The sequence below is a fragment of the Oncorhynchus masou genome, chromosome 18 (genome assembly GCF_036934945.1).
Source record: "Oncorhynchus masou masou isolate Uvic2021 chromosome 18, UVic_Omas_1.1, whole genome shotgun sequence".
In the NCBI taxonomy this organism is placed as follows: domain Eukaryota; kingdom Metazoa; phylum Chordata; class Actinopteri; order Salmoniformes; family Salmonidae; genus Oncorhynchus; species Oncorhynchus masou.
This window is the reverse complement of record NC_088229.1, coordinates 60,857,148-60,884,121: the sequence shown is the minus strand read 5'-3', so window position 1 is coordinate 60,884,121 and position 26,974 is coordinate 60,857,148. Positions and strand designations below refer to the sequence as shown.

The 26,974-nt window shown below is 43.3% G+C and overlaps 1 protein-coding gene and 1 long non-coding RNA gene across 5 annotated transcripts in view; both read right to left on the bottom strand.

Annotated features, from left to right (window-relative positions):
• Positions 1 to 6,103: 6,103 nt before the first annotated feature.
• LOC135505040 (thyroid hormone receptor alpha-like) overlaps positions 6,104 to 26,974 on the bottom strand; it is a 155,853-nt gene continuing 134,982 nt past the window's right edge. For 3 of the 4 annotated variants that reach the window (XM_064924062.1, XM_064924063.1, XM_064924060.1), the window contains 5 exons: positions 25,288 to 25,435; positions 24,931 to 25,136; positions 15,810 to 15,956; positions 14,401 to 14,659; positions 6,104 to 14,126 (listed from right to left, as the gene is read on the bottom strand). In XM_064924062.1, coding sequence (XP_064780134.1) covers positions 13,876 to 14,126; positions 14,401 to 14,659; positions 15,810 to 15,956; positions 24,931 to 25,136; positions 25,288 to 25,435 — 1,011 coding nt within the window. In that variant the 3' untranslated portion in view covers positions 6,104 to 13,875. The other variant, XM_064924064.1, reaches the window with a different exon arrangement.
• Positions 18,210 to 24,914, bottom strand: LOC135505042 (uncharacterized). The gene is made up of 4 exons (XR_010450202.1): positions 21,954 to 24,914; positions 21,655 to 21,708; positions 21,183 to 21,323; positions 18,210 to 20,273 (listed from the first exon to the last, which is right to left on the bottom strand). It is a non-coding gene; the product is annotated as an uncharacterized LOC135505042 (long non-coding RNA).

Here is a 26,974-nt window from a genome sequence, read left to right as displayed (position 1 = left end):
CCGCAATTTCTGCATGACGCATTTCCATCCTTGGCTGACTGCAAACATAACTGAGCAAGTGTACATTTCCTACATCATTTTCCCCCCGAAAAAGCCTCCACTTTTCCACAAAACATTTTTTGAGATCGTGAACATTTCAAAACATAAAGGGCAGTGAAAATGTTTGTTTATACGTGTTCTTATTGCAGTGGAAAGATATGGAGTATGGAAATACAGAGATGCGTGCCAATCTGTTTTGGGTATATACAGTACGTGTTTCAGTAAAGCAGTGCAGTGTCTGGGAGGGATGGAGAGAGACGTTAGGGGTTCTGGTGGGGGGAGGGGACACTGACAAACACTACTTGCTTTTGTTTCCAGGCCTTTCTTTGTGTGTTAGACAAACAATCAGTCCGCTCCAGAATTCCCCTGTTTACGTTCCCTTGGCGGTGTCTTTTCCTCAGGACGGCGATGGGGGGTCACTGAATTGGGAAATGCAGACTGTTTCGATGTGTATATGTCAGGTAAACATGGTGAAGTCAGTGAAGTCCACACAACCCATCTCCCTTCCTTCCCAAGCATTCCTTCATAGTGGTGCCTGTCAACAGCTGTATCAGGTAAGGCCTGGATATAGCCTACTCAGTGTATCTAGCCGTGCTGCAGTAGACTACATTAACCACTGGATGGAACGTTTCACTTGTCCCCTACTCTCACAACTACTAATCATTAATTAAAGATAATAATCTGTTGTTTCTCTCCCCCCTTTCATTACCTGCCAATTACCATAGTTGGCTAAACTGAGACTAAGCATTTTGTTTTCCTGACACATTCGCTTACCCCGATGCTCAGGTAACACATTGTTAACAAAGGGATGGAGGAGGAGGCAATAACAGACCAGGGAGCAGGAGAATTTAAATTTAGTCACATATTTATTACATAAATATATAGTAAAATAGACCAGCAACAATTACCATAAAAATATCTTCCTTTAAAATCCTGACAAACAAAGATTTGAAAATCACACACTGACAATTACAAACACGCTGATTGTCTGGACCGGTCATAAGCAGCCCACCACAAAAACCTGACATCACACCACCCACTGGACTCTTATTGGAGAGGGAGGGTTCAGATGCTAGGGCGAGAAGGGGATAGGACGAAGGTACAGGTTCAGGAGGAAGGGGGTGGAGTTTGGTTTGGGGTTAGTTGGTTGGTGGTGGTGGTAGGTGTGATGACGGTGTGGGTGGTGTGAGAGGAAATCACAGTATATATATTCAGAGGTTTTGTGTGTGTATAAGAGAGTCTTTTGCCCAGAGCTTGCCTACTGCCTGCCTGTGTTTGACTACCTTGTGTTTGTCCCTGTGCTTTGTGGGAATTGATCCTGAATACTGTTTGTCATGTCCTTGTAACAGTGACTGCATCTGAGATAGAGGGAGAATCTCAATTGCATACTACTCGCGTCCGCTCTCCTTCTCTAAACCCATTGGATGGGAAATCCAGAGGTCCTTCCCCTCTGACCTTTTCCTCCAATAGGTTTTGAGGAGAGGACTCGAGGGGTATGCAATTGAGATTCTCCCAGAGAAACTGAGAGGAAGAGAAAGATGGAAAGAGAGAAAGTATCAGGTCCCAACTGGTGACAGTCTTTAGCCTGTTGAAGGCCACATGTTTGTCTGTGTACTTTGTCCCCGCTCTGACCACCACAAGTTACGGCAGTCTCAGATCAAGACCACAGCCTTGCAATATCCTTTCTTCAAAGTGTCTGTTGTACACTGCAATCACACATATCCAGACTGAACCTCAAGGTAAGAACTACAGGGTCATCTGGCTTTTTCCATTGGCTGCAGTCGCTTAAGAACCCCCCCGCAAAAAAAAAATCTAATTCTAGAGGCTCTGTTTAAAGTTGAGGTGCCACAGGGAACGTGTTCTGCAGTGTGTTCAAAGACAGGTATACTGTACAGACACAGGGTGTCATTACATAGACCTATGTGTTACGTGGCTGCCACAGACTGACCTCTGAACTGACCTTGCGAAATGTCATGGCCCCAGAGTGTCTGTGAAGCGCCCACCCTCATATCCTCCCTGCAGCCCTCAGCAATCGCAGTGAAGCAAGGAACCTAGATAAAGGTCAGTGATAGAAAAGTATACCAAAAAGTCTTAGTTGTAGTAGACAGCATTTTTTGTATGTTTTCTTTCATAAATTTTGACAGATTTGCATGTACTGCTGGCTGAAGGTTTTGAAGTCTGTTTTATGTATCAATAACCACAAATACACTGAGCAGTTGAACAATGGACTGGTTGAATTTGTTTTGTGTGTGTGTGAAACAAAAATGACTCAAAACAGAGAAAATAATTTCTAACCCATCGGTTTTGAGGCTCACAACTTTCCATTGGTCAAATTTGGTAAGACAAGTAAAACCCATAGCTTTGAATCAGGTGTCATACTTGAAGTGCATCGTCGAGATCTTTTGAATAAAATTGGCACGCGGCCCCTCTCTGGATCGCAAAAGTTCAGGTAATATACAGCGACACAAAGATCATACACAAACGTCTGCACAGCAATAACCTCACACAGAGTGCAGTCCCTATTCCAGGACTGGAGAACAGTTGTGATGCAGAGGCAGTTTGACATGGAGCCTTAGACTGAATTTAGTAGTGGGTAAGGTACTGTAGTACAGTACCATCCCACTGGGCACAGATGTCACTTCAACGTCTGTTCCACGTTGGTTCAATGTCATTTCATTGGGGGGAGAAAAAAAAAACCCGGAAAAAGAATGGAAACAACATTGATTCAACCAGTGTGTTCCTCGTTGAATGGGTCTTGTTGAATCTATGGGCTCAATTAGACCAGTCTGTTACTGTGAGAACATTTGGTCCCTTCGCTGGATTTCAAAACTAGCTTAACAGAGCATTTCTCGGGCTTTGCATACAATACAAGGCTTTAGTGGAGCGTTGGCCGATGGACTTGCAGGGTAATCTGCGCTAGGAGTGTACATGTCGGATCAGTGCCACGGGAAAGACAGGAGACAGCATGGGAAAAGGAGGGGTTAAGAAAAGAACCCTTTGAGGCCTCACTTTCAAACCTGAGCAGTCCTGACCGATCAAACCCGTTTTCTACCTGACAAACATTGCATATGTATTCATACAGATGGCTAATTATCTAATATATATATATATATATTTTGTGTTAATTAATTGTACATTCCTTGCTGCCTAGGGATATATTTTCCACCACACCTTTTACAAAAATATCTCCACGATTAGTCACCTCAATAGACATTGTACACACATAGGTAGCCCAAGCAGCATAATGCAGACCAATCAATTCACCAACTGTAATCACCTGCCGTCAAAAGCTCCTAAAGGTGTTACCTATTAGTGCTATTAATTCATTGGCAACAATTTGGTCCAGTAGTTAACAGACACAATACAGGCCAATCTGATGAGATCGCCAGAGCGATCGCTTCACCCCCGTTCATAGATCTTCACGGTTATAATATTTACAGCTCTCCATGTCTGAGGTAGTGACCAGGTCACAGCGCAGGTCAAGGAGCGGAGCTCCAAGGGCCATAGAAGCGTTATAGTGCTTTTCAATGACCATAGGTCAACATACTACTGTATACAAGCACATCAAGAGGAGGGTTTACCGATAGACACCTGACAGTCATGACTTTTAAAAGTCAATGCACTTCACAAAATGAAGTCGCACACAAGTACGTGCCCAACCTCTTTCTCTAGACCAAACACACACACACACACACACACACACACATACACACACACACACACTCCTTTTCCTGTAGTATAGTTATCATTGTATCATTGGCAGGATTAAAATGTCATAATATGTTTTTCAATAGATCCCTCTGAACTCAAGTTTTTCTTGCCTCTGTTGCATCAGAGTAGCCTTCACGTGGGTGTTGGCTCTAGTCAGTTCTAATCCTCTGTAACGATATCCTCATAAGGTTATTCTCCAAAAACGTAAGCTGGGAAAACATATTTCCCCCAAGTTCCCAACTCTATTACCTGCATTTTCTCAAAGCAAGCCAATGAACGCCCACACCAATCATCAATCTCTATACAAAATACCACAGTACAGTGTCACAGAGCAGCAATACAAAACGCAATCAACAAGGCAGCCGTTTCAGCACCTGCCATGCCCCTAGCGGCCAAAACAAGACAAACGGAACACTATTAACAGTCTGTTTTCCACTTGCAAGCTGAACGTCATTTCAGCCGAGCGCCTTAAGTATCACCCTGCTCGCATTCTGCACTCACGAGGTACAAGCCCCGCACACACCTCCTAACGGTTCCCAAGCCCCCCCCCCCCCCCCTAACCCTCTCCGCCCAGCTTATTGAACACTCTTGGTTACATTCTTCAAGGAAAATAATAATGGAAGTCTATGACAAGGCTCTGTTTTATAGAAACCTGTCTTGTACCGCGGCCTCAAAAGATGCTTAGGGAGTTGGGGAGAACAAAGAAGGTCCGTGCTTGGTCAGCACGGCAACCATTCACAACACACACAGAGGCACGTGCACACCCAAACAGACACAGAGGGACATACGCAACACACAACGTACATACACACACAACCTGCTGGGACAAAAACTGCTGGGACAAAAAACTGGTTGAATCAAAATCCAATGACATGGTGAATTTTGTTGGTTGATTTCACGTTGAATTCACGTTCTTTGACAACTCAACCAAATGTAAATCAAAACTAGAAGTTGAACTGATGTCTGTGCCCAGTGGTACACACATCCAACATAAACAAATTTGAGCCGTACCATGCTTCCAATGGATCACAAAGTATTGGACATTAAGCACACATCAATAGAACAGGTCATGACACAGGAGCAAAGCTTTTCCTCAGATGGTGAATTGCTGCCATATTGGATGGAAGCCATTCATGTGGACCATTAGCCAACTGTGTGGGGGAGCTGGGAAATGCTGCTTACTCTTTAGCTGTAAATTCATACACCAGAATATCAAGCAGGAATCCACTGTCTGTCATGGTTACAATTCATTTTATACACTGCATGTGTTTCTGTGTGTAGTAAGCAAAGGTGGGACATGTTCCTTCTGGACCATAGGGCATAATTGGTTTTGGGGCAAGGAACTGTCCCAAATACAGAAGACTCCTGTCTGAGTGCTCACCGTGTTGTCAGTGTTTATCACCAAACACGTGAACACATGCACCCACATTCAGCCACCCACCCACACTGAAACAGACAGATAGAGAGACAGACAGTAACACACACGGAAATATTCTCTCGTTTGGGTCTAACAAAGCTATGAGGGTACGGTGGTGTTTCTTTGCAGTAGGAGAAAGGATATGAGGAAATAAAATGGAAAAGGGTCGTTCCACCAATTCGGTGCCTTTTGTGAAGTGTACAAAAAAAATTGGGGGGGGATTTCACAAAATGTTTACCTTCTGTCATAAAGATCACATGTTCAACTTCATCATTTTTTTTTTATCCCATCTCAAAAGGTTGAATAAAAATGACCATAGTTAGTGCCTATTAAGTGCCAAATAAAGTAACAGGGTTGACAAATTCATCTTGAATCAGCCATGAATCCCCTTGAGACAGGGGGGATGGAAGCTTGTTCTGTGCAACAGGGAGGGGCAATTGAATTCAAGTATTTAATTATTTTTGTCAAAACATGCCCAGTCTATGTATTGGCAACAGGGTTGATGTGTTATGCTCATCCCAGACAGTTTTCCACCACAAATCACCAGAAAATGGCAAAGAGTAAAACCAGCTGACCTGCTTTTACACTATGATTTGACTGTTAATGTTCAATATTTATTCATATATATATATATACATACAGAATAGTTATTAAATTGAGAGTTCAGCTCACATCTTGCAGAATTTTGGCACTCAAGCAAGACTTTAAAATGGAAAATCTGATTTATTTAATTATCCATGTGATCTATATTAAAGGGCACTTAATTCAATATAACAGGCTTTTAAAAATGCAATATTGGAGCACAATTTCTACTTAAAATAGCAAAGGAATTGCATGGAACGATCCAAAACCAAAGAGCAGGAGAACAGGACTCAAACAGTACATACCATGACATTCTCCATCCAGAGAGCAAAAAAAGATGAGCTAACAATGGTGGTTCATCTAATGTTTATCATCATTTATTTAGAAAATGTTATTTTTTCCTGAGAGAATCCTTCAATAGCTTTCTTATCCAGTCCGGGAAACAAGTGTGTGTTTGCGATTGTGTGTGTGTGTGTGTGTGTGTAGAATGGGTCACTGTGTTCTAGCCAACACTCTCATGGGTGGGTGCATGTTAAAACTAATCATGCAAATTCATATTGTCTCACAGATAACAACCTAATAGGGTCTGACAAGACCAGCACCACTCACTCAGATATTTCACTTCATTAAAAGCTTACCCAGAAACATTGGTTAAACATTTTTTTTTTGTCAACAGCTGTGGCTTCCAGGCTACACCAACACTTATATAACGGTTCAACTAGTTCAAAGTAACAGTTCAAATGTAAGCGCTGTTTGGCCATTATCGGGTGCAATCAGTGTATTTAAAGTCTTCATGCTAACACAATCAACGACTACTTTTCTAGAATATTCTCCAGACAGCCTTTAGAATCTAGGCTATTGAGAGTGCATCACAACTACGTACATGCTGCTATGTCAGTGCACGGCCAGTTAAAGCGGTCTTGTTGATGTGGTAACTTGGCTCGTTCATCAGTGCATTCGCCTGTGTCTCGTGAGTTGCAGGTGTCTGACCATCATGAGGAGAGGTTAGAGGTCATCCTGCCAATCGCATCTCACCAACGTACGTAACTCACCTCCCACTGAGCACCATAATGTATTGAAGTACATTAATTTGGCCACTACCCACTAAGCACGGACTTACGCTGACGTCTTTTGGATTACTGGACTATACTTTACTTTACCCTCGGACCTCTTTTTTTGGTGCGGTTTTAACGTCCACGGACCAGAGCGAGTCTGAGCCAATCATAGACGTTTATGTTTGGTTTAGATTTGGTCTGGTCTGGACCGGCCTTTATTTGGCCCAAACAGACATCTATAATTGGTTCAGATTTGGTCCGGACCGGCGTTAATTTGGCTCAAACATATACGTCAGATTTGGTCTGAGCCAGACCAAATCTGAACCAATCAAAGACATCTATGATTCACAAGTTTGGAGAGCAAGTACAGCAGTGCACAGTACATTACAGTACAGTACAGTAGAGTACATTAAAGTAAAGAAGGGTAAAGTATAGTTTAGTACAGCACAGTAAAGTATAGTACAGTATAATATACTGTATTTTACCCTACATTACTCTAATATACTCTACTGAACTAAACTGTACTCTACCGTACTGTAGCTACTGTACTGTGCTGTAACGTACTGTTATGTTCCAACTTGTGAAACATAGCCTTGACATCTATGATTTGTTCAGATTAGGTGTGGTCCGGACCAACCAAATTTGTACTTGTTTGGGGGCGGAGCTCATTAGGGCTCCCGAGTAGTGCAGCGGTCTAAGGCACTGCATCTCAGTGCAAGAGGCGTCACTGCATTCCCAGGGTCGATTCCAGGCTGCATCACATCCGGCCGTGATCGGGAATCCCATAGTGCGGTGCACAATTGGCCCAGCGTCGTCCGGGTTTGGTCGGGGTAGGCTGTCATTGCAAATAATAATTTGTTCTTAACTTACTTGCCTAATTAAATAAAGGTTCAATTTTATATTTACAAATAACACACAGAATGCTTTGCAAGTGTCTGTTTTTACATTTAACATGTACATTTTGGTCATTCCACAGACTTACAGTCAACTAAGGTAGATAAACAACAACATATCACAGTCATAGCAAGAAAATAATATTTCTGTAACCGTGGTCTGCTGGTTTATTCTGTAGGTTGGAATGCTTGGAACATCAAGCTCACATAAACGCATGTGACCGGTGGAGGAAATAATAAATAATATTTGCTGCAATCTTCTGATGGCTCCTCTTTCCAATATTCAATTGATTTAATGTTATATAATTTATATAAAATGTTACATATTTTCAACTTCCATTCAGAATGGAAAATGAACCTTACTTCCACGTCTGGAAAATACGTACTTTCGACATCTCTTCAACGTAATTTTGCTTACTGGGTAGATTCAATATTTTAACGCTCAACCATGCAAGTGATGAATTTTTTCACTCTAATTTCTAAAAGAAAAACACAAAGACACAATTCACGTCTGAGGCTGCATGGGCCTTGTTTGGTAGCACTGAATTGATCCACCGAACCATGAGAGTGTTGTATCGTGTAGACAAATACTGTAACACAGATACAGCCATGCACGTACTCACGCACACGCACAGAGATTCTGGAGCAGTTTACAACAGCACAACTCTATCCAATCTTCTATGATATCAACATTGTCCTTCCAACTCCACTTGTCCTTTTGCCATCTCAACGAGTGGGCTTGCTGGTCCCCAGGCACCAACCGGTGAGCTAGGTCATGGTTGGAGAATGAAGACAAGGCCTTTGGGCATCCCGTCAAACCTGGGTCCATTCACTTGAAAGCCCTGAGCCTCGGCAAACACAGAGTAGCAAGGGTCTTTGCTCCCAGATCAAATAAGAATCACTGGGATTTATGCAGTTGAGTTGGGGGAATCCAGACAAGGTTGACACCGCTTTAATATAAGCATGGCTGGCAGGCTGGCTCGCCAGTAAAGGGAGCACGCTTTTGGAAGGGTTGGAGGGGAATTGCATAGACATCTTGCTACTTGCGTTTCTTTTTTTGTTTGGTAAAGGTGGAGCAAACAAAACCCCAAAAAACAAAACATCACAGACAATCCTGTCCCTCTTCCCATGTGTCAACCTGTTGGACTGAACCATGATAAGACAGCTGATGAATGAACAGGGGTGTTGGGGGATTCCATTTAATGGGCTTTCCTAAATGAATGTAGTGGGCAGTAGCCAGGCAAACTGATATATTGGGAATATTAGTGAAGTCTTGACATTCCCCTACCCTTTGTTATTTAAGGACTTTAGATCAATGATTCTCACTGTTTTTTTAATAAAAATAAATAAATACTCCAGGCTGACTTAAACGACTTAAACCAGGTAGAAAGTGTGATAATGAATTTAAATGTGTAAATGATTTAATCTCTGAAAATGTTTTCTTCAATATAGAGCTGTTAGCAGCACTATTTTGGTTGATTTTGTGGGTCTCAAGCCAGTGAGTTTATTAACATTCTTCATCAAGAATATGAGCAAAATTGTATTATTGACAATGAAAGAGGCGGGGGATGTGGTTCTCGTCATATAATAGTTTTCCAGATTGTATGTTGGCAATTATTTTTCGCGATGCAAATATTGGGTCGCGAGTGAGACAACCGGATTCATTTTGGGTCCCGGGACAAAACCAGTTGAGAACCACTGTTTAAGGTCAATACCCCCCCCCCCCCCACTCTCTACCCACTCTCATCATTAACCATGGAGAGACCAGTCTGTTGTAGGTAGACACACATTGTAGCCATGAAAGCATTAAGATTTGCTGCCTGGACATACTGTAGGGATGGCTAGCTATCTCCTTTCTGAGAACAAGAGGCACAGGGTCAGCTTAATAAAGTCATGGGGTAATTGTGAATATGGGTCGACATGTGAGAGTGCACACACAAGCACACACACAGATGTATGAAGCATTAATAGACGTTGCATTTTTTCTTACTTTACAAGATGGCGGGATGCAGGAGCTGGCAAGGAAGTGCTCAAGCCTCAACATCCAGTTTGTGAGTGTTGCATATGATTGTACATATACTGGTTTTTCATATTTCATTTTCTGAATTTACGTCCTTGGTTATGGCCAAAATCAAACAAAATAAAAATCAAACATAGTTTTTTTTGGGGGGGTGAAAAAGTATTGCACCTTGCAGATGGGCAATATTCTCAGTTTGTTTGTGTGTAACATCGATGTGACACCACCATCCGTTCTGCTGGTGAGCGGAAGTGAGGTTGTGGGTGCCGGGCTCAAATCCAGCCCCGTCCTGTCAGCTACATTCAATACCATAGAGCACTCAGCCATTACAAAAGACTTCCCCCAAGCTCTGGGCCATTCACATTTGGCTTCACTATCTATGGTCATGGAAATATCTGGGAGTGGCCAACTGCCAGCCAGCAATCCATTTCAGCATCTGATGATGATGCAAGACTTTACTAATGTTAGGTGTCCTATCCACGATCCTCCTAGAACCAATTTAATAGGTAGCAAGCGCAAAGGCTTGAGGGTAAGTCTTCTGTAATCACTGCATATGCGCACGGGCCACAAGCACATATCGTTTTGCGCACTTCCACATGCGCCCGTGAATCATCACTCCTCCCAAGTTCATTTGAGTTTTGTGTTGTGTGAGGTATGAGAAGATTGTGTTTCATTTTTTAAAACTTTTTTTTTTTTGGGTTGCATTATTTTTCCTGTTTGTGTTTTTTTTTTCAAAGTCGTCTTTCATTAAAAAAAAAAGGAAACAAAATATATATAAAAAGAAAATATTCCTGTTTTTGTTTGTTGTAAATTCCTCTTGATAAAAGGGACGGACAATCGGACAAATACACAGACAACAGAGAAGTCAACACAAACTATAGGTGATGTGAAAAATAAGTGACATTTCTGTCTACGTTACACTGCACGCATCGTCAAAAAGTGACTACGGCTGCTCTTTTTCCCCGTTTTACACAGAGCAGTCTAAGCGTCATAAACAAACATCAACAAAAAATAACATTGAGATAAAATGTAGAGAGAAAGAAACTGCTTATTCTCCAAGCGTTGAACTTTTGTTCAGGAGTCTTTTTAAAGTCATCTTTTTCCTCATTTCGCTTTTCTGGGTTCATAATCATATACTTCCCCCCCCCAAAAAACAAATTCCTCAGAAGGTAAAGCAGCATTTCAACCCCTATTGTCACACACATACCCAATCGGCTCACGAGAATGAAGGACATCACTATTGCGATAACTTTTTTTCTGTTATTGATTCTTTTTCAAAGAAGCTTGGAATTTAATCCATTGAGTGCCGATTCTGTTTCTCTTGCCGATCGTCTCCATTTGAAAGTTGGTGGTTCTCCTTATGGAAAGCTGAAGGGGGTATTTGTGGAAATTATGAGGGGGGGGATTAAATGTTACAATGCAGAAGTGAAGGGGGAGACCATCTGATATACTGCCATCTCCCCCTTCTCCAAGTTCACAAACGGTGCTTCGACAACGGGCGACGATCCCCCTCTAACCCATGCCAGATGAAGGATGGAAGGAAGTCTCTCTGTCCCGCTCCCTTCGCTCTCTCCTACTCTCTCGTTCACTCGCTCCCACTGCTGCTTCGCTGTTCACATTCATTCAGCGACGCCACCCTAAGTGAGCTGCTATGGCCATCCTTGTCTCACAAGGGAGAGGCCTAGATTCCGTTTGGTGTCCAGGGACGTCTCCTGCCCAGTGGGTAACGGTTGGAGGAAGGCTGTTGATTTAATACTGACAATGTGACGGGGTTGGTTGGGAGCCCCGTCCCAGTGGGCCTCCATTAGAGTAGGCCAGGACTCCCAGAGGAAGGTTCATGACTGACAGATGAGTTGGGGCTAGGTTGTGTAGTTGCTGATGAGGGTGGGGAGAGGGGTTTGGACCACTGCAGTAGTGCAAAACCCAGACCAGCGTTGCTTGGGCCAGGGCCGGGGGTGGGGAGACTAGTGGAGTGGGAGGGTGGGGCACTATGGAAGGGGATTCTGGCTGCTCCACCAGAGCGGTCTGAGGTCTGCTTGCAGTGGATTTCTTGGTTGACTCCTCCTCCAGTGGTTGAGGTTGAGTTTGGACTCCTCCTACGGCGGTTGAGGTCGAGGCAGCGACGCTTGGCCATCTGCTATGAGTACCCGCCATCCCGATTCCGCCCGTGTCTTCAGGCGTTCATCCACATGCTCCCGGGGTGCTGAAACCCATCCATCCATTCATCCCTCCCTCCCTCCCTCCGCCTCGTGCACTCGTTCAAAAACTACTGCTTGGCATTCAATAAAAATATGTTGTATTTGAACTTTTTCCCCCTCAAAAACAGTGGTAAACACAGCCAGTTACGGCCTGGCCACCTTGGGGTTCTACGCTTCCTCACGGTGTATCGCTCCTCTTCCAGGGCGACAGCTGGACTGTCCATTGTACTCCGTCACGTGATTGATTTGCTTCAGTTTCAACAGAAGAAAAAAAAGGAGAGTGATTCCAAATTCCAAATTGAGAAACTTGGTCCCACATAACAAAAAAGAGAAAAGCTGAACATAATGGTTACCATCCTCCCCTCCCCCAAAAAAGAGATAAGTGACCGTAGGGAAAGGCAGGCCCTCCTGTCTTCAGTGGTATTTCCTTTTGTCTGAGTGATAACACTGACATTGTGTATCCTGTGTTTGTGTGATTTGTCTTAATGTATGTGTGCCTACGAGTTCACACGTGCCTATGTGTGTTTGTTGAGTATCCTTAAAAGTGTGTGTGTGTGTATGTGTGTGTGTGTGTGTGTGTGTGGGAGGAGGCTGGGGGCAGCTGCCCTGTGTCCAGAGGTGAGGTAGAGCCTGGCGGCGCCCCAGCCTTGAGGGTGTGCCCACTTTGAGGTAAATGGCAGCCGTCATTGGCCTTGCCCTTTCTCAGTGACCCCTACAGTAACGACGACTGAGTATGGAGGCCTGAAGGGGCCATACTGAGCTGAGTCACACAGGCGCGGATTCAGACTTACTTACCCTGCAGGTCAGGGCTACAGCACAGCAGTATATACAGTAAATAAGGCTTTGAGTTTCTGAGGGTAGGTGTGTGTGTGTGTGTGTGTGTGTGTGTGTGTGTGTGTGTGTGTGTGTGTGTGTGTGTGTGTGTGTGTGTGTGTGTGTGTTTCAGGATGCTGTTCAGTCTCCAGGCACTGAATCTGCTTGCCAGCTATTAAATCTATATTTTCCCTCTCTCCCCTACTCCTCCCCTCTTCCCTCTCTCCCCCCTCTCATCTGAGAACTCCTGCCAGTGGCGCTTCTCCTTCTTTCTCTCTTTTGTTCACTGTTATGACCTTCCGTGGAGAGAAAAGGGCTCAATTGTCATTCATGAGAGGGTCTACTGTTGGCACCAGAAGCACAGGCAATGACAAGGCAGGTCTGCCCAGTGTGTGTGTGTGTGTGTTTGAGAGAGTGCCAGTCACAGGCGCTTGCCTAATGACAGAACCAAAGGTAGATACGGAGCCGTGGTCTGTAGTTTTACACATTTACACATTTCAGACAACTGGAGTAGCCTTATAATACAGCACCTGACTTGGTTAAAAACATGCTCACGGTCCAGTCTGAAAATGGCTCAGTTGTGTTCAGCCATGATTGTAGGTACTAGTAGCTTTGCTCTACGGTAGGAGTTATATGGCACACTCAGTACCTCTGTGTGTCCCGGTGTGTTGTCAGTGACGCATCTCCTGAATCATTGTCTTACACTAATTCGGGGAGTATAATTAACTGACCGGTTTTAAAAGATGGGTGCCATAAATTCAAACAGGTGCAAACCTGCAAAGAACACCATCTAGTGGCAATGTGTGACAACTGAGGTGCCTTCAATAGGGCTCTGAGAGGGGAGCCAGAGTGTGTGTGTCTGTGTGTGTTGGCCTTGGCAAAGGGCTGCAACTCCCACTGGATAAAACACCGTGCTCAGACAGGGAGGGCCGCCAAACTGATTCCCAAAAACAGGTATGAAGAGGTGGTTGGTCAAAAAAAATTAAATCCTGTTTGTTTGACTCCTGTTGCTGGTTGCGTTGTTTGTTGTTTACCACGTAAATGTCGGAAAAACACAAGTCCTGCCAAAATCCTTCCCAGCTTCAGAAAAACATCCCTTCCTTTCCCAAGATGCCTCAAGTTGCTCCACTACTTCCTCCGGGGGTGCCACTCACACTTCCTGGTCCTCGAAGACCTCTAGGAAGAGAGGGGGGAAAAGTTCCGTCGGACACTCCACCTTCATGTGGAGGAAGCGGCTGGCGTGGCACGCCCCGATCATGCGCAGGTCTGTCACCTTCATCAGCAGCTTGGGCCAGAAGTGGGGAATGTTGTGCTTGCGGTAGTTGATGTAGTGTTCAAACGCCAGCAGGTAGGTTTCCTGGCATTTCTCGATCTTGTCAATGTTCGTCAGGCCCGAGCGGTCTGTGGCCGGGGGCAACGGGAGGGAGGGAAAAAAAGTGTCAGTAAACGGAGAGGGTAAAATTCCACCTAGCCTTTCAGAGGGAAAGATGTAGGCCAAGTTGTTTTCAGCTAATAGTACAGCAGATTTTATTTATACTTACTTATAGTTCCTTCAGATCCACACAAAGTGCCTAGGTAGTAGTGGCTAGGGGGTGGATTTGGAACTCGGCCTGAATCCTCTGACCTGAATGACCTCAGTTGACCTCTGGCCATTGACCCTTGACCCCGTCCTCACCTGAGCTCATGAGCAGCACGGCCTGCAGCAGCGCCACCTCCGTGTCGTCCAGGTTGAACTGCGCCAGGCTCTTGCCCAGGTCGAAGATGGCGTCCGACACCACGCCCAGGCCGCCGTTCTTCAACTGCTCCCGCTTGACCGCCATCTCGCCACTAAGGGTCAGTGTCTCGCTCTCTGGGTCGTAGCGCACGGCGGCGCGCAGCGACATGATCTCCATACAACAGCCTTTCAATAGGATGATCTGGTCCTCACAAGGCAGCTGGACAGAGGAGAGGAGAGAGGGAGGGGGGAAACGACATGAGAGTAACAGCAGAGTTTATTGGTCGGTCACAGTAATAGGCTGAATTGTACACCAATATAAAAAACTAGATTTTCATCAAATAGTAAGATAGCACAGAGGTGTGTGTGTGTGTCTGTTTGGTTTTACTACTTTTACTAAAAAGGCTATTTTATGCTTAGGGGTGAGGTTAAGATTAAAATTAGGGTTAGAATTAAGGTTATGGTAAAGGGTTAGGTTTAGGAGTTAGGTTTGAAGTCAGAAGTCCCCACAATAATAGTAAACAAACAACAATTTCACCAACTGGGGACATTTTGTTGGTCCCCAAAAGGTCAAATGCTATTTCTAAAGGGGTTTAGGGTTAAGGTTAGAATTAGTGTTAGAATTAGGTTTATGGTTAGGAGCTAGGGTTAGTTTTAGGGTTAGGTTTGCGGGAAAGGTTAGGTTTTGGGGTTAAGGTTAGAGTTAAGGAAAATAGGATTTTGAATGGGAATTAATTGTATGTCCCCACAAGGTTAGCCGCGCAAGACTGTGTTTGTGTGTGTGTAATAGTAGGGTGCGTGCATTGATCAGTTCGATAGTGAATAGGATGGGTAAGATCTGGCAGCAGCCTGTTCATGTCATGTTCAGTTCAGAGAGAGAAAGGAGGAGAAAGGGAGGGCAAGAGAGACGGTTAAGGAATGTAAACAACATTAACTTGAAGGCCCTTTTCCATTCTTCGATTGAAATTTCAAAGGACATTTACGTAAGTCTACATACTTTCCAGCTGCAGTGGTGTAGGCTTCGTGTGTAATGTATGTAAAATAATGTTAATGTATGTAAAATTTAATGGTAAATGTTCAGCAGCAGTCACCAATTTGTAAGTCGCTCTGGATACCCATTAAAGCCATTTTGTTTGCCCTATGACCTTGTTCCTCAGGGTGTTGTCAGAGAAAATGTACATCATGCACATTATACACATTTCAACATGCACTTTCTGCATGCATAAACGTAGTGTATTCAAGATGCCAATATTCCCTCAAAGTTCCTATAGCAGGTCATTGTGGTGTGTATATTCCTTAGATGTGCTGTGATTCATACAGTGTGCTGAGGGGGCTTTACATTCCACGCCCACACACACACAGGGCTTTACCTCCGAGAACATGGGCAGTTTTTTGGCAAAGTCGACGACGCGGGTGATGGCAGGGGTGATAATCTTGGTAAACTCACTGAAGGCCTCCAGGTCCACCTTGTCTCCGTCCGATGTGGGGGCCACCGGAGACTGACCTATGTCCTCCGGCTAGGGGACAGGACAGGGGACACAGGGACACAAGTCAAGAAACTTGAGTTAAGTCCTTTGTTATGCCATGAGAGTGTGTTCACTTGGTTGCTAGTAAGATGCCATGAATTAAGCACATCCAATAAAAGTGTGAAATTAGATATAGCAGACATTACGACTGCATAGTAAAAAAAAACAAATGGTTGACATATTTGAGGAAGATGAGTAAACAACTTCTTAAAGTGCTAAAGAAAATCCACTTAAGAGATACAAAGCTCATGGTCATATGCAGAATACGTGGTTGGTTTACATGCACCACTAGCAGATGGGATTCTATGAGGCTCTATAAAAAGACACATCTGACTTAAACTCTTAACCTTAGTCCATCCCATTTCATTGTGAGTTGAGAAAAGGCTGAAATGTAAAATAACATAAGGCTTTGTCTTATTTTATATAATTAAGGACGCACAATCTATACAAAGCTTATGGATGGCGTGACTGTCAGGATTATGCGCCTGAGAGTCAGGTAATTACCTAAAATTGGAATAATACAATAATGCTTTGATTACAGCATATACGTTTTCCTCAGCCTAACTAAAGCTGGGTTTCAGTTGTTCAAGGACAGCTGTGTTTATGTTTCAGAATTGAGAAATAGTTCTATCTTGACAGAACAGAAAAACAAACTAATTTCAACTGAAAACATGCCACATTCTACAGCTCTGTAGTGAACTAACTCAAACCAACTGCAAAATGAACCTGTCTTGGTTTCAAAGGTTGACAAAGTCATTCAGGGGTTAAAGACGGTAAACCAAAGTATGTTAACCCTGTCTAAGCCGCTTGTTAAAATAGGTCAAAGATCATGCATTTACTGTCTTTTAAACCACTCTATTAGCACACTGAGGTTTGAAGCTAGGTTGGGTGACCAGACTGGCATTGCAGGGGGCACTGGTACACAAAAGTAATGTCAACAATCCATTGTAACCAATGCCCTCAAACAACCTCATCATCACTCAAGCAATTCAATTTGCAGAGGGGCTCTTTCCATCTTGACCTTCAATCAAATAGGTTAGACATAATATAATGGGTCCTCTGCAGGACACAAGGCTGGAGTTGGAGTGGACTGGAGCTTTTTGATTTGGCCGGTGATTTTGATTCCAAGTGGCTGGGCAGTAAAAGATAGTCTATGGCTTGTTAGCTACTGTTAAATGTAAGTTATTTACTAGTATACATTCTTGTCCAGAGCGACTTACAGCAAGTGCTAACAAAATGCATTACATACTGTAGAAAAGTTACATTAAAGAGAAAATTCACCACTAGACACTATCTGGGGTGTTTTTCCCAGTCTCCCTACATAATTATGAGTGATAAGAGGGTGTTTCAGACATAATTATGCATTATAGCTGTATTATTTTTTCCTTGCCAGGAGACGTCATTGGTTGATTGAGCCTGTTCATTAAATTACTTCACCAATCAGTGCGTATACAGCAGGCAAGCTAGTTGTTTACGTGCATGATGGACAGACAAGTGGGTTTGAGGAGGCTTGGAGCACTGGGCATTTGTTATGACATGCATTATATGGATTAGGTCCACAGAATTATACCTAGGAGCGGCTTCTATGGAGAAACGTTGACTGTCCTTTGAGCTAGCTCGTTATTAACGCGTCTTACCTTTCTGTAGTTAATCAATCCAACGTGAAAACTAGGCCTATGATATCCTTAACTAGCATTGAAAAAGTTAATTAGTTATTCTCAAGCTAATTAAAAATATATATATTCTGAATAAAGCTTCAATGTGACATCAGTAACCTATGGTTCGGGGGCAGGTAGTTTAAACACGCACAGGCAAAAGATTTTCAGCTTGCAGGCAGACAATGGAATAATACGTTTCTGGGTGGCAAGAGTGGGGACTTTGCATAGGTGCTTTGTTGCGTTTTGTTCTGGTAGTAGAAAAAAAATGCCTGGAACATAAAATAACGTTATTAACCGTTTTTTTGTCACAAACTGAAATTGGTCTTAGAATTTTAGCATCCAGGAAATGGCAGAGCGATTTCTGCATAGTGCATCTTATTTAGGCTTGCCATAACGTGTTTGAATTCTTATTGACTTTTTTAGACATTTGTAAAAATCTTGAAAAACATAATTCCACAATGGGATATTGTGTGTAAGGTGTGTGACAAAAAATATATATAAATGTAGTACATTTTCAATTCAGGCTGTAACAACAAAATGTGGAAAGTCAAGGGTGGAAATACTTTGAAGCCACTGTATGCAAGTATTCCGATTGTAGAACTAGTATTTATTATAAACATTAGTATATATTTTTCTACTGTATATACAGTATGTCATACATTGCCATAACTTCCTGCATGTAAACTCACCCCGGTCTCCAGAGCAAATAAACTTGGTCTTGAAGACAAATCGGTTTTATTTTAACATGTTTACTTGCCATCAAATTAAAGTTTAAATGATACACCAATGACCTTCATCATTTCTTTTAGCAGTAAGATTGAAGCTAGTTTACCCAAGTACATTTCATGAATATCACAATTAATTTAAAAAGTCAGCACTATTGGTTTCTGATGCAGCTGGAATCATTTAGTCACTTGTCAGTACACTTGTATAAAAAATATATATTAAAAAATGTATAAAACACCATTATATACAATGCTCAAAAAATAAAGGGAACACTTAAACAACACAATGTAACTCCAAGTCAATCAAACTTCTGTGAAATCAAACTGTCCACTTAGGAAGCAACACTGATTGACAATAAATTTCACATGCTGTTATGCAAATTGAATAGACAACAGGTGGAAATTATAGGCAATTAGCAAGACACCATAAATAAAGGAGTGGTTCTGCAGGTGGTGACCAGACCACTTCTCAGTTCCTATGCTTCATGGCTGATGTTTTGGTCACTTTTGAATGCTGGCGGTGCTTTCACTCTAGTGGTAGCATGAGACGGAGTCTACAACCCACACAAGTGGCTCAGGTCGTGCAGCTCATCCAGGATGGCACATCAATGCGAGCTGTGGCAAGAAGGTTTGCTGTGTCTGTCAGCGTAGTGTCCAGAGCATGGAGGTGCTACCAGGAGACAGGCCAGTACATCAGGAGATGTGGAGGAGGCCGTAGGAGGGCAACAACCCAGCAGCAGGACCGCTACCTCCGCCTTTGTGCAAGGAGGAGCACTGCCAGAGCCCTGCAAAATGACCTCCAGCAGGCCACAAATGTGCATGTGTCTGCTCAAACGGTCAGAAACAGTCTCCATGAGGGTGGTATGAGGGCCCAACGTCCACAGGAGGGGGTTGTGCTTACAGCCCAACACTGTGCAGGACGTTTGGCATTTGCCAGAGAACACCAAGATTGGCAAATTCGCCACTGGCGCCCTGTGCTCTTCACAGATGAAAGCAGGTTCACACTGAGCACATGACAGACGTGACAGTCTGGAGACGCCGTGGAGAACATTCTGCTGCCTGCAACATCCTCCAGCATGACTGGTTTGGTGGTGGGTCAGTCATGGTGTGGGGTGGCATTTCTTTGGGGGGCCTCACAGCCTTCCATGTGCTCGCCAGAGGTAGCCTGACTGCCATTAGGTACTGAGATGAGATCCTCAGACCCCTTGTGAGACCATATGCTGGTGCGGTTGGCCCTGGGTTCCTCCTAATGCAAGACAATGCTAGACCTCATGTTACTGGAGCGTGTCAGCAGTTCCTGCAAGAGGAAGGCATTGATGCTATGGACTGGCCCGCCTGTTCCCCAGGCCTGCCCAGGCATTGTAGGGAAGCCATACAGGCATGTGGAGGCCACACACACTACTGAGCCTCATTTTGCCTTGTTTTAAGGACATTACATCAAAGTTGGATCAGCCTGTAGTGTGGTTTTCCACTTTAATTTTGAGTGTTACTCCAAATCCAGACCTCCATGGGTTGATAAATTTGATTTCCATTGATAATGTGTGATTTTGTTGTCAGCACATTCAACTATGTAAAGAAAAAAGTATTTAATAAGATTATTATATTTCATTCAGATCTAGGATGTGTTATTTTAGTTTTCTCTTTATTTTTTGAGCAGTGTACATATGTTCAACAGCTAGCAATAACTATACCACAATGCAGTTCAGCATACTAGGCATTCTATATTATACTACAGCATCAGTCAAACTGTATATGGATGATTCGTTGGTTGAATGGTCCTGGCAGGTTCCAGAATATTCGTGTGCTGAACGTCTTCTTGTGTTGGGTAATGGCAGCTGGTTTAGCAGGCTTTGGCGCTGTGGTGATGTTCTCCACCACCCACTGCTTCGACCTCTTGCAGATGATTTCTATGTACTGCAAGTCTCCTTGAAAAGACATGAAGACTGATCATGAGAATGTGTAACCATACAATAAACCATGTTCATCTATAAACAAAAAAGGGTACAGTAGACTGGTATGTGTTTTTTTTTACACTTAAAGTCAATTGGGCATTGAGATGGGCTGTTAGCAAAGATGTGAAAAGTTTGAGGGGGGTATGACTTGTAGACCGTCTAGTCATTTATCGTTGAGTAGACAAGCACTGCCAACAATAGTGTGAATAGGCTAGAAGAGTATACTGACAGCCCCTCTCCCCATGACTTAGTTCCATTATTTATAAAAGTAATTGGACGAAGGTGTCTTCTGTAAGGGGGAGTTTTAAGAGCCTCGACGCTCCGTCTGAACATTAACACGCATCGCTTGCAGTACGGTTTTGGAAGCATAAGGACATCTTTCATATCAGCGAGAAATAATGTTAAAAAAACAATAGGTTAAATTGATTCACACCTTTATAGGGTTAGGTCTTCCTGTGCTAATTAGCTATCAGCGTCTTCGAACAGCTGTGTGTAAATGGAAGACAGACACCACAAAACGTCACCGAAAAAATAATGTTGGCTGGAGCTGTTTTAAAACAGGTTATGTGTATTTTGCATTTGTGATATGAAAGTATAGGGATATGTTTCTAGAACCGTACCACAATTGAGAATCGATTCACGTATAGATGGCGTATTTGGCTGTTTTAGCTTCCAGAGCCAATTCACCCTTTTAACAGAACATGTAAGGTCCTTGGACTAAAGAGTAACGCTAGCCTCCTTTGGTCCAATATTGGGCTACTCTCCCCATGCCAAATAACTGATTGCAAGGGTGTGAAACATTTGAGGGGCACTTGTCTTGTAGACAGTTTAGTGTATTGGTGATTTTGTTTTCTCAAGATGATATTGTGCTTTCATAAATACCATTGGCTGTCGTGGCATGGTTCAAAGTCAGATGATGTTGGCCTTGAGCTTATTCCAGGCTTAAAGTTGTCATCCAATGGGTCTAAAGCTGGTGTCATGGTCATGGTCGGCAGGATTAATTATCAGCAGCAGGATTAGTCTCTATGACACACAGTAGTCAGTGATTAGCCAACATTTTACTACTTTGTCCCCATCAATACACGCTCAAACAAGGTACTATATTCACCCCCCCTAACGTTAATGTATCATGCATACTAACCTTCACACACACGCAATAACCACCCCCAACAGACAATCAACACAAATTCCATAATACAGAGAACTTCAGTAGAGGTTGTAGCCTACTTGTAAAACACACCAACTATAACAAGACACGGACCATGTTTATGCCTAGCTCCAGTAGATTTATTTGCTCATCATGGAGTCATGGAAAGATTTGGTAGATTTTCGTATGGTATTTTAGGTGACTTACATTCGTTCCTGGTGCTGAGCTTGATGCCACTGCAGATGTTGTTGGAATTGGACTCTAAATTGAACACAACGTTAGTCTCTGCGGTAGTTAGTTAGCATTAGCTTCTTTAGGTTACGTTTTAGCTAGCTAACTTGCAAAGTTACAAATCACATTACCAGATAGCAGCTGGCTAATTACACATGGCATGCTTTGGAATGTCTAGCCAACGTTTTGTGATAGCCAGTTATCAAAATGTTGGTTTAGATAAAACATGTAGTTTGCTAGCTAGTTAGTTAGCTAGGTAATGTTAGCAACGTTACCTCAGCTTTACTTTTTTTTCTGCAGCGTTGATGTTGGCTGATCGGATCCCTTCCTCTTCGAAGTGAAGTAGGAAATTGATGGAATAGCATCACTTTTCAACAGTCGACGACATGGAAAAAAATCATCAGTTGAGACTTCAGTTCCGTTTTGAAACACTCTGGCTGAAAGTGCTGGTTACAAACACAGGCATTTGTATATTTCTCACATCAACTGGATACACCTCCACAGAGCGGTACCTACGTCCTGAAATCACTATGAAATCTGGATATTGTCGTTTGCTTTACAACCACGAAATGTAGCTTGCCCGTTTCTACCGGTGAGATGCAGAAACGCTCGTATTTGCGTGTAGTGAGGATTTTTCAAATATTTTTTATGACACATAGGATAAATTAACATATTAATGGACATATATAGTGAAATAGAGCAGCGGTGAAATGTCCCTTTAAGGACTAAACTAGGTTGTTATAAAACTGTTAGTTCTAATAGTGTTATGTATACTGTATGTATACTGTATACTGTGATACTGTAGCTAATAGTGTTATGTATTATTAGATACTGCAGCTAATAGTGTTATTCAAGGGGGGGGGGGGGGACTTTTTAAGCCTCATGTACATATTCTTCTGCTTATAATTTCTGACATTTGGAAGGCTATTTGTTAGCCAACTTGTCTATAATTAGATATGTGCAGCTTCTCTTCTGTCATTACTTAATGCTCGTCTAGAACTCCAAATAAGCACTTGCTCGCTAGAATGTCATAAATCGACAGAATGATCAATGAATCATCAACAATCTAGTTGAGATTGGTTAAATTTGAGGACATTTAGGGACCTGGGAGATTTCCAAATGACATCAGTTTAAAGGAAATGAAAAGCTGTGAAAACGATCAAACAACTGATAGTATTTCATTTAGTCTTGAATGTCAACTTTTATTCTCTCAAGATGCGGAAAGAAATAAATCATATTTCTCAACTCCTGTTCCCATTTGTATGCCATTTGATAAATGCAAAGAGACATCACTTACAAAACACCAAAATGTATGCATACACTGCTGTCCACTCGAGTCTCAGTCACACCACATTTTGGAGCGTATTCCACAAGTTCTCAAGTCTATTTGTTAATTTTTCATGCGACTGACATGCGGTAATGACAAATTAGAATCTTTGTTTTAATTATTGTGATATGTCCACATGTTTTACCAGTATGGCATACCCCTACTATTTATTTACTGGTACTCCATACCAGACCTGTTTCTATTTCAGTGTTAGAGGTGAAGTACTATATTCATCTGTTAGGTTAATCATATGACTTCAGGCTAGACGTGTGTTATCTTGGTAGTAGGTGTGGTTCAGGAATGCTCTCAGCATTCTTCTAATGCCCGGCATTTGAGTCCCATTAAATTAGCACTGCTGTGCCCAGAGCCACATGTGATTTGTATCGCTGTGCATTTCTGATGGGCCGTGTTGTAGGCTATTTTGGGAGTATATAAGTTGATAGGACATTTCTGTTATGGTGTGATGTCATTGCGTCATCACTTTTGCTGAGCTTTAAACACACACACACACACACACACACACACACACACACACACACACACACACACACACACACACACACACACACACACACACACACACACACACACACACACACACACACACACACACACACACACACACACACACACACACACCACAGCGCCAGAGAGAGACACACTATGTCACTGCTGTGGCCAACATGCAAGTACATATACATTTCACACACATACTTCTCACTCTCTCTGTCACTCACTCCCTCTCTCCACATTGAACCATTAGTACTTAGTTCTCCACAGTAAAACCATTGCTCCACCCTTGTAACACGCTATCCCAAACCTACAGTGTCTATAAGGTCCCTAGTCTAGAAACTCTAGGTTTATGGATGAGACATGTTTTAAATGTTATATGTGTTCAGGTATTTATAGAAGAGCTAAAGTTTCTCCGTGCACCAGTTTAAAGGCGTTATTTTATATATTGGCTGGTATAACCTGCAGCTTGCTCAAATCCAATGTTTGGTTTTGGGTTGGCAGTGCTTGGACACACCTCGTAATGGTTAGGGCTATTTAAACAAGCAAATTGACTGTGGCTTTGCGGGTTAATTGTTTGTGGTATGGGTGATTCTCTCAATCTAGAGCCTTTATGGGAGAATTGGGGCCTTACACTGGTGTGTATGTGTGTGTGCGTGCATGCACATGTGGGTGTACGAGAGGGACATTGTATCGTAAGTGTGTGTGAAAAAGAGTACATAGAAACATAATGTATCTTTAAGTGTGTGTACATGTGTGAAGAGGTAGCTTTATCGGTGTTTGTGTGTTGACTCCAAACGTCCCATTTCCTCCCCCTCACACCCCGCCACTTCCTGAACACGGTTGCCTAGCAACACCGACCACGACACCTGCTATACACAGTGAGCCTCTGGGACCCCTGCCCTTTTCCTCCCAGATAGATCACCCGTTCCTGGGGCACGTTGCTAATAAAACCCCCTGCTTATTTCCAGGGCTTAGTGTCAGCCATACTGTGAGTGAAGAAGCCAGCTGATAAGCCAGCACCCGCTAGGCCTAATCCCTGGCTAACACTTCCTGCCGCTGTGCGCCCAGAGCCACCTGGCCCATGGAAAACATATGGAAATCAGTAGTCCTACCAGTACTGCCACAGGGTATCCTGACAGGAATAGCCTGGACAACATGGGAACATACTGTAGTAGTAACAGTAGTAACTGATCGGCAGTCGAGATGATGGATGGCACTCAACATAAATGCTAACGGTGCTATTTAGCGTAAAGCCCAATTCATCACAAAGGAGTCTAAAACAGCCAGCCAGTCAACAAAACAGAGAACCAAACAAACACTTATGTAACCAGCCATTTAGCCAGCCAGTCAACCAGAATCTGGCAAAATTATCAGCCCTATTGGGGCGAGGCGAATGGTGCTCATCCTCTTACCAGGAACTTGCGTTTCTGTTTCCAGTGGGAGCCCTGTGCGTTGGTGTGGCGGTGGGCCTCGGTCAGCATGCGGATCAGCTCCCACTCCGAGCCGGTGGGCTCTGGCCGGTTCTGCAGGGTCTTCACCATCTCCTCCTTCTTCCTCTTCTCCCGGTTCTCCTCGATCAGACGCCGCTTGGCCACCCGCTTGGAGTCGTCCAGCACAACTGAGAGAGAAAAAGAGGGAAAGAAAAAAAACGAGGGAGAAATAAAATGATTTCAGTTACATCAAGGAGTCACAAGTCCAAGCATCCACATGACTTGTAAAATGTGTGTAATTGTGTAATGTGTGAGTGTGAATGTGTGAGAGACACTCACGGTCCATGGCCATGCCCACTGCGATGCACTTCTTGAAGCGGCACAGCTGGCACTGGTTGCGGGTGATCTTGTCGATGATGCAGCAGCCATCGTACTTACAGGAGTAGGCGGGGTGGAGGTTCTTCTGAATCGTCCGCCGAAAGAAACCCTGGGAGAGCGAGAGGGAAGAGATGAAGAGAGAGGGGGTGAGGGAGAGAGAGGGTGGAGACAAAATGGAGAGACAGAAAGGGAAGAAGGAAGAAAGATAGAGGGGAGGAAGGAGAGAGAAAAAAACGTGTTCAGCATAACACTGTTCAGTGCCACCTGTCATACAAGGAAATAAAGTGATGAAGAGAGCATCTTTGAATTCTCAACTTTCTCAGCTTGATAAAACACATCTAAAAAAACACAATCTTCCTTGTTATTTGCTTGAGCTGTTATGGATCCAGGCAGTGTGTGTATATGTGTGTGTGTGTGTGTGTGTGCGTGTGTGTGCACGTGTCTTTGTGGGTGTGTGTGGGTGTGTGTGTGTGTAAGGGGGAGGATTTGACAGGGACGGTGGGAGTTCACACAAGGCAAAAAGACAATGATGCAGGAGCGAGAGAGACAGACATCCTGGAATATACAAGGTCTGAGGTCATCTGCCTTTGGCCTAAAGAGCAGGAACCCAAGACTTCATCAAATCATTTTGAAATACAGACATTGTCATCCTACAAGAAACATGGTATAGAGATGGACCCACTGGTTGCCCTCAAGGTTACAGAGAGCTGGTAGTCCCATCCACCAAACTACTAGGTGTGAAACAGGGAAGAGACTCAGGGGTTATGCTAATTTGGTATAGAGCAGACCTAACCCGCTCTATTAAATTAGTCAAATCAGGAACATTTTACATTTGGCTAGAAATGAATAAGGAAATTATCTCAACAGAGAAAAATGTCCTCGTGTGCTACCCGGCAGGTAGCCTAGTGGTTAGAGCGTTGGGTCAAAACAACCAACAAAAACGGGTCACAACTCCTGCAGCTCAAGCATGCCGTGTCTGGTAGGCTTCAAGGGGACTCTTATGGTAGGTACACCTACAGCTCATTCCTTGGCAGTAGTACTGTAGATTACTTTATCACTGACCTTATCCCAGTCTCTCAGAGCGTTCACAGTCAGCCCACTGACACCCCTTTCAGATCACAGCAAAATCACAGTCTACTTGAACGGAGCAATACTCAATCATGAGGCATCAAAGCCAAAGGAACTGCATGAATCAAATCCAATTTTATTTGTCACATACACATAGTTAGCAGATGTTAATGCGAGTGTAGCGAAATGCTTGTGCTTCTAGCTCCCACCATGCAGTAATATCTAACAAGTACTCTAACACTTTCAAAACAATTACCTCATACACACAAGTGTAAAGGAATTAATAAGAATATGTACATAAAAATATATATGGATGAGCGATGGCCGAACGGCATAGGCAAGATGCAGTATAGAGTACAGTTTATACATATGAGCTGAGTAGTGTAGGGTATGTAAACATTATATAAATTGGCATAGTTTAAAGTGACTAGTGATACATGTATTTGTAATTATTAAAGTGGCTAGAGATTGAGTCACTATGTTGGCAGCAGCCACTCCATGTTAGTGATGGCTGTTTAACAGTCTGATGGCCTTGAGAATGAAGCTGTTTTTCAGTCTCTCGGTCCCAGGTTTGATGCAT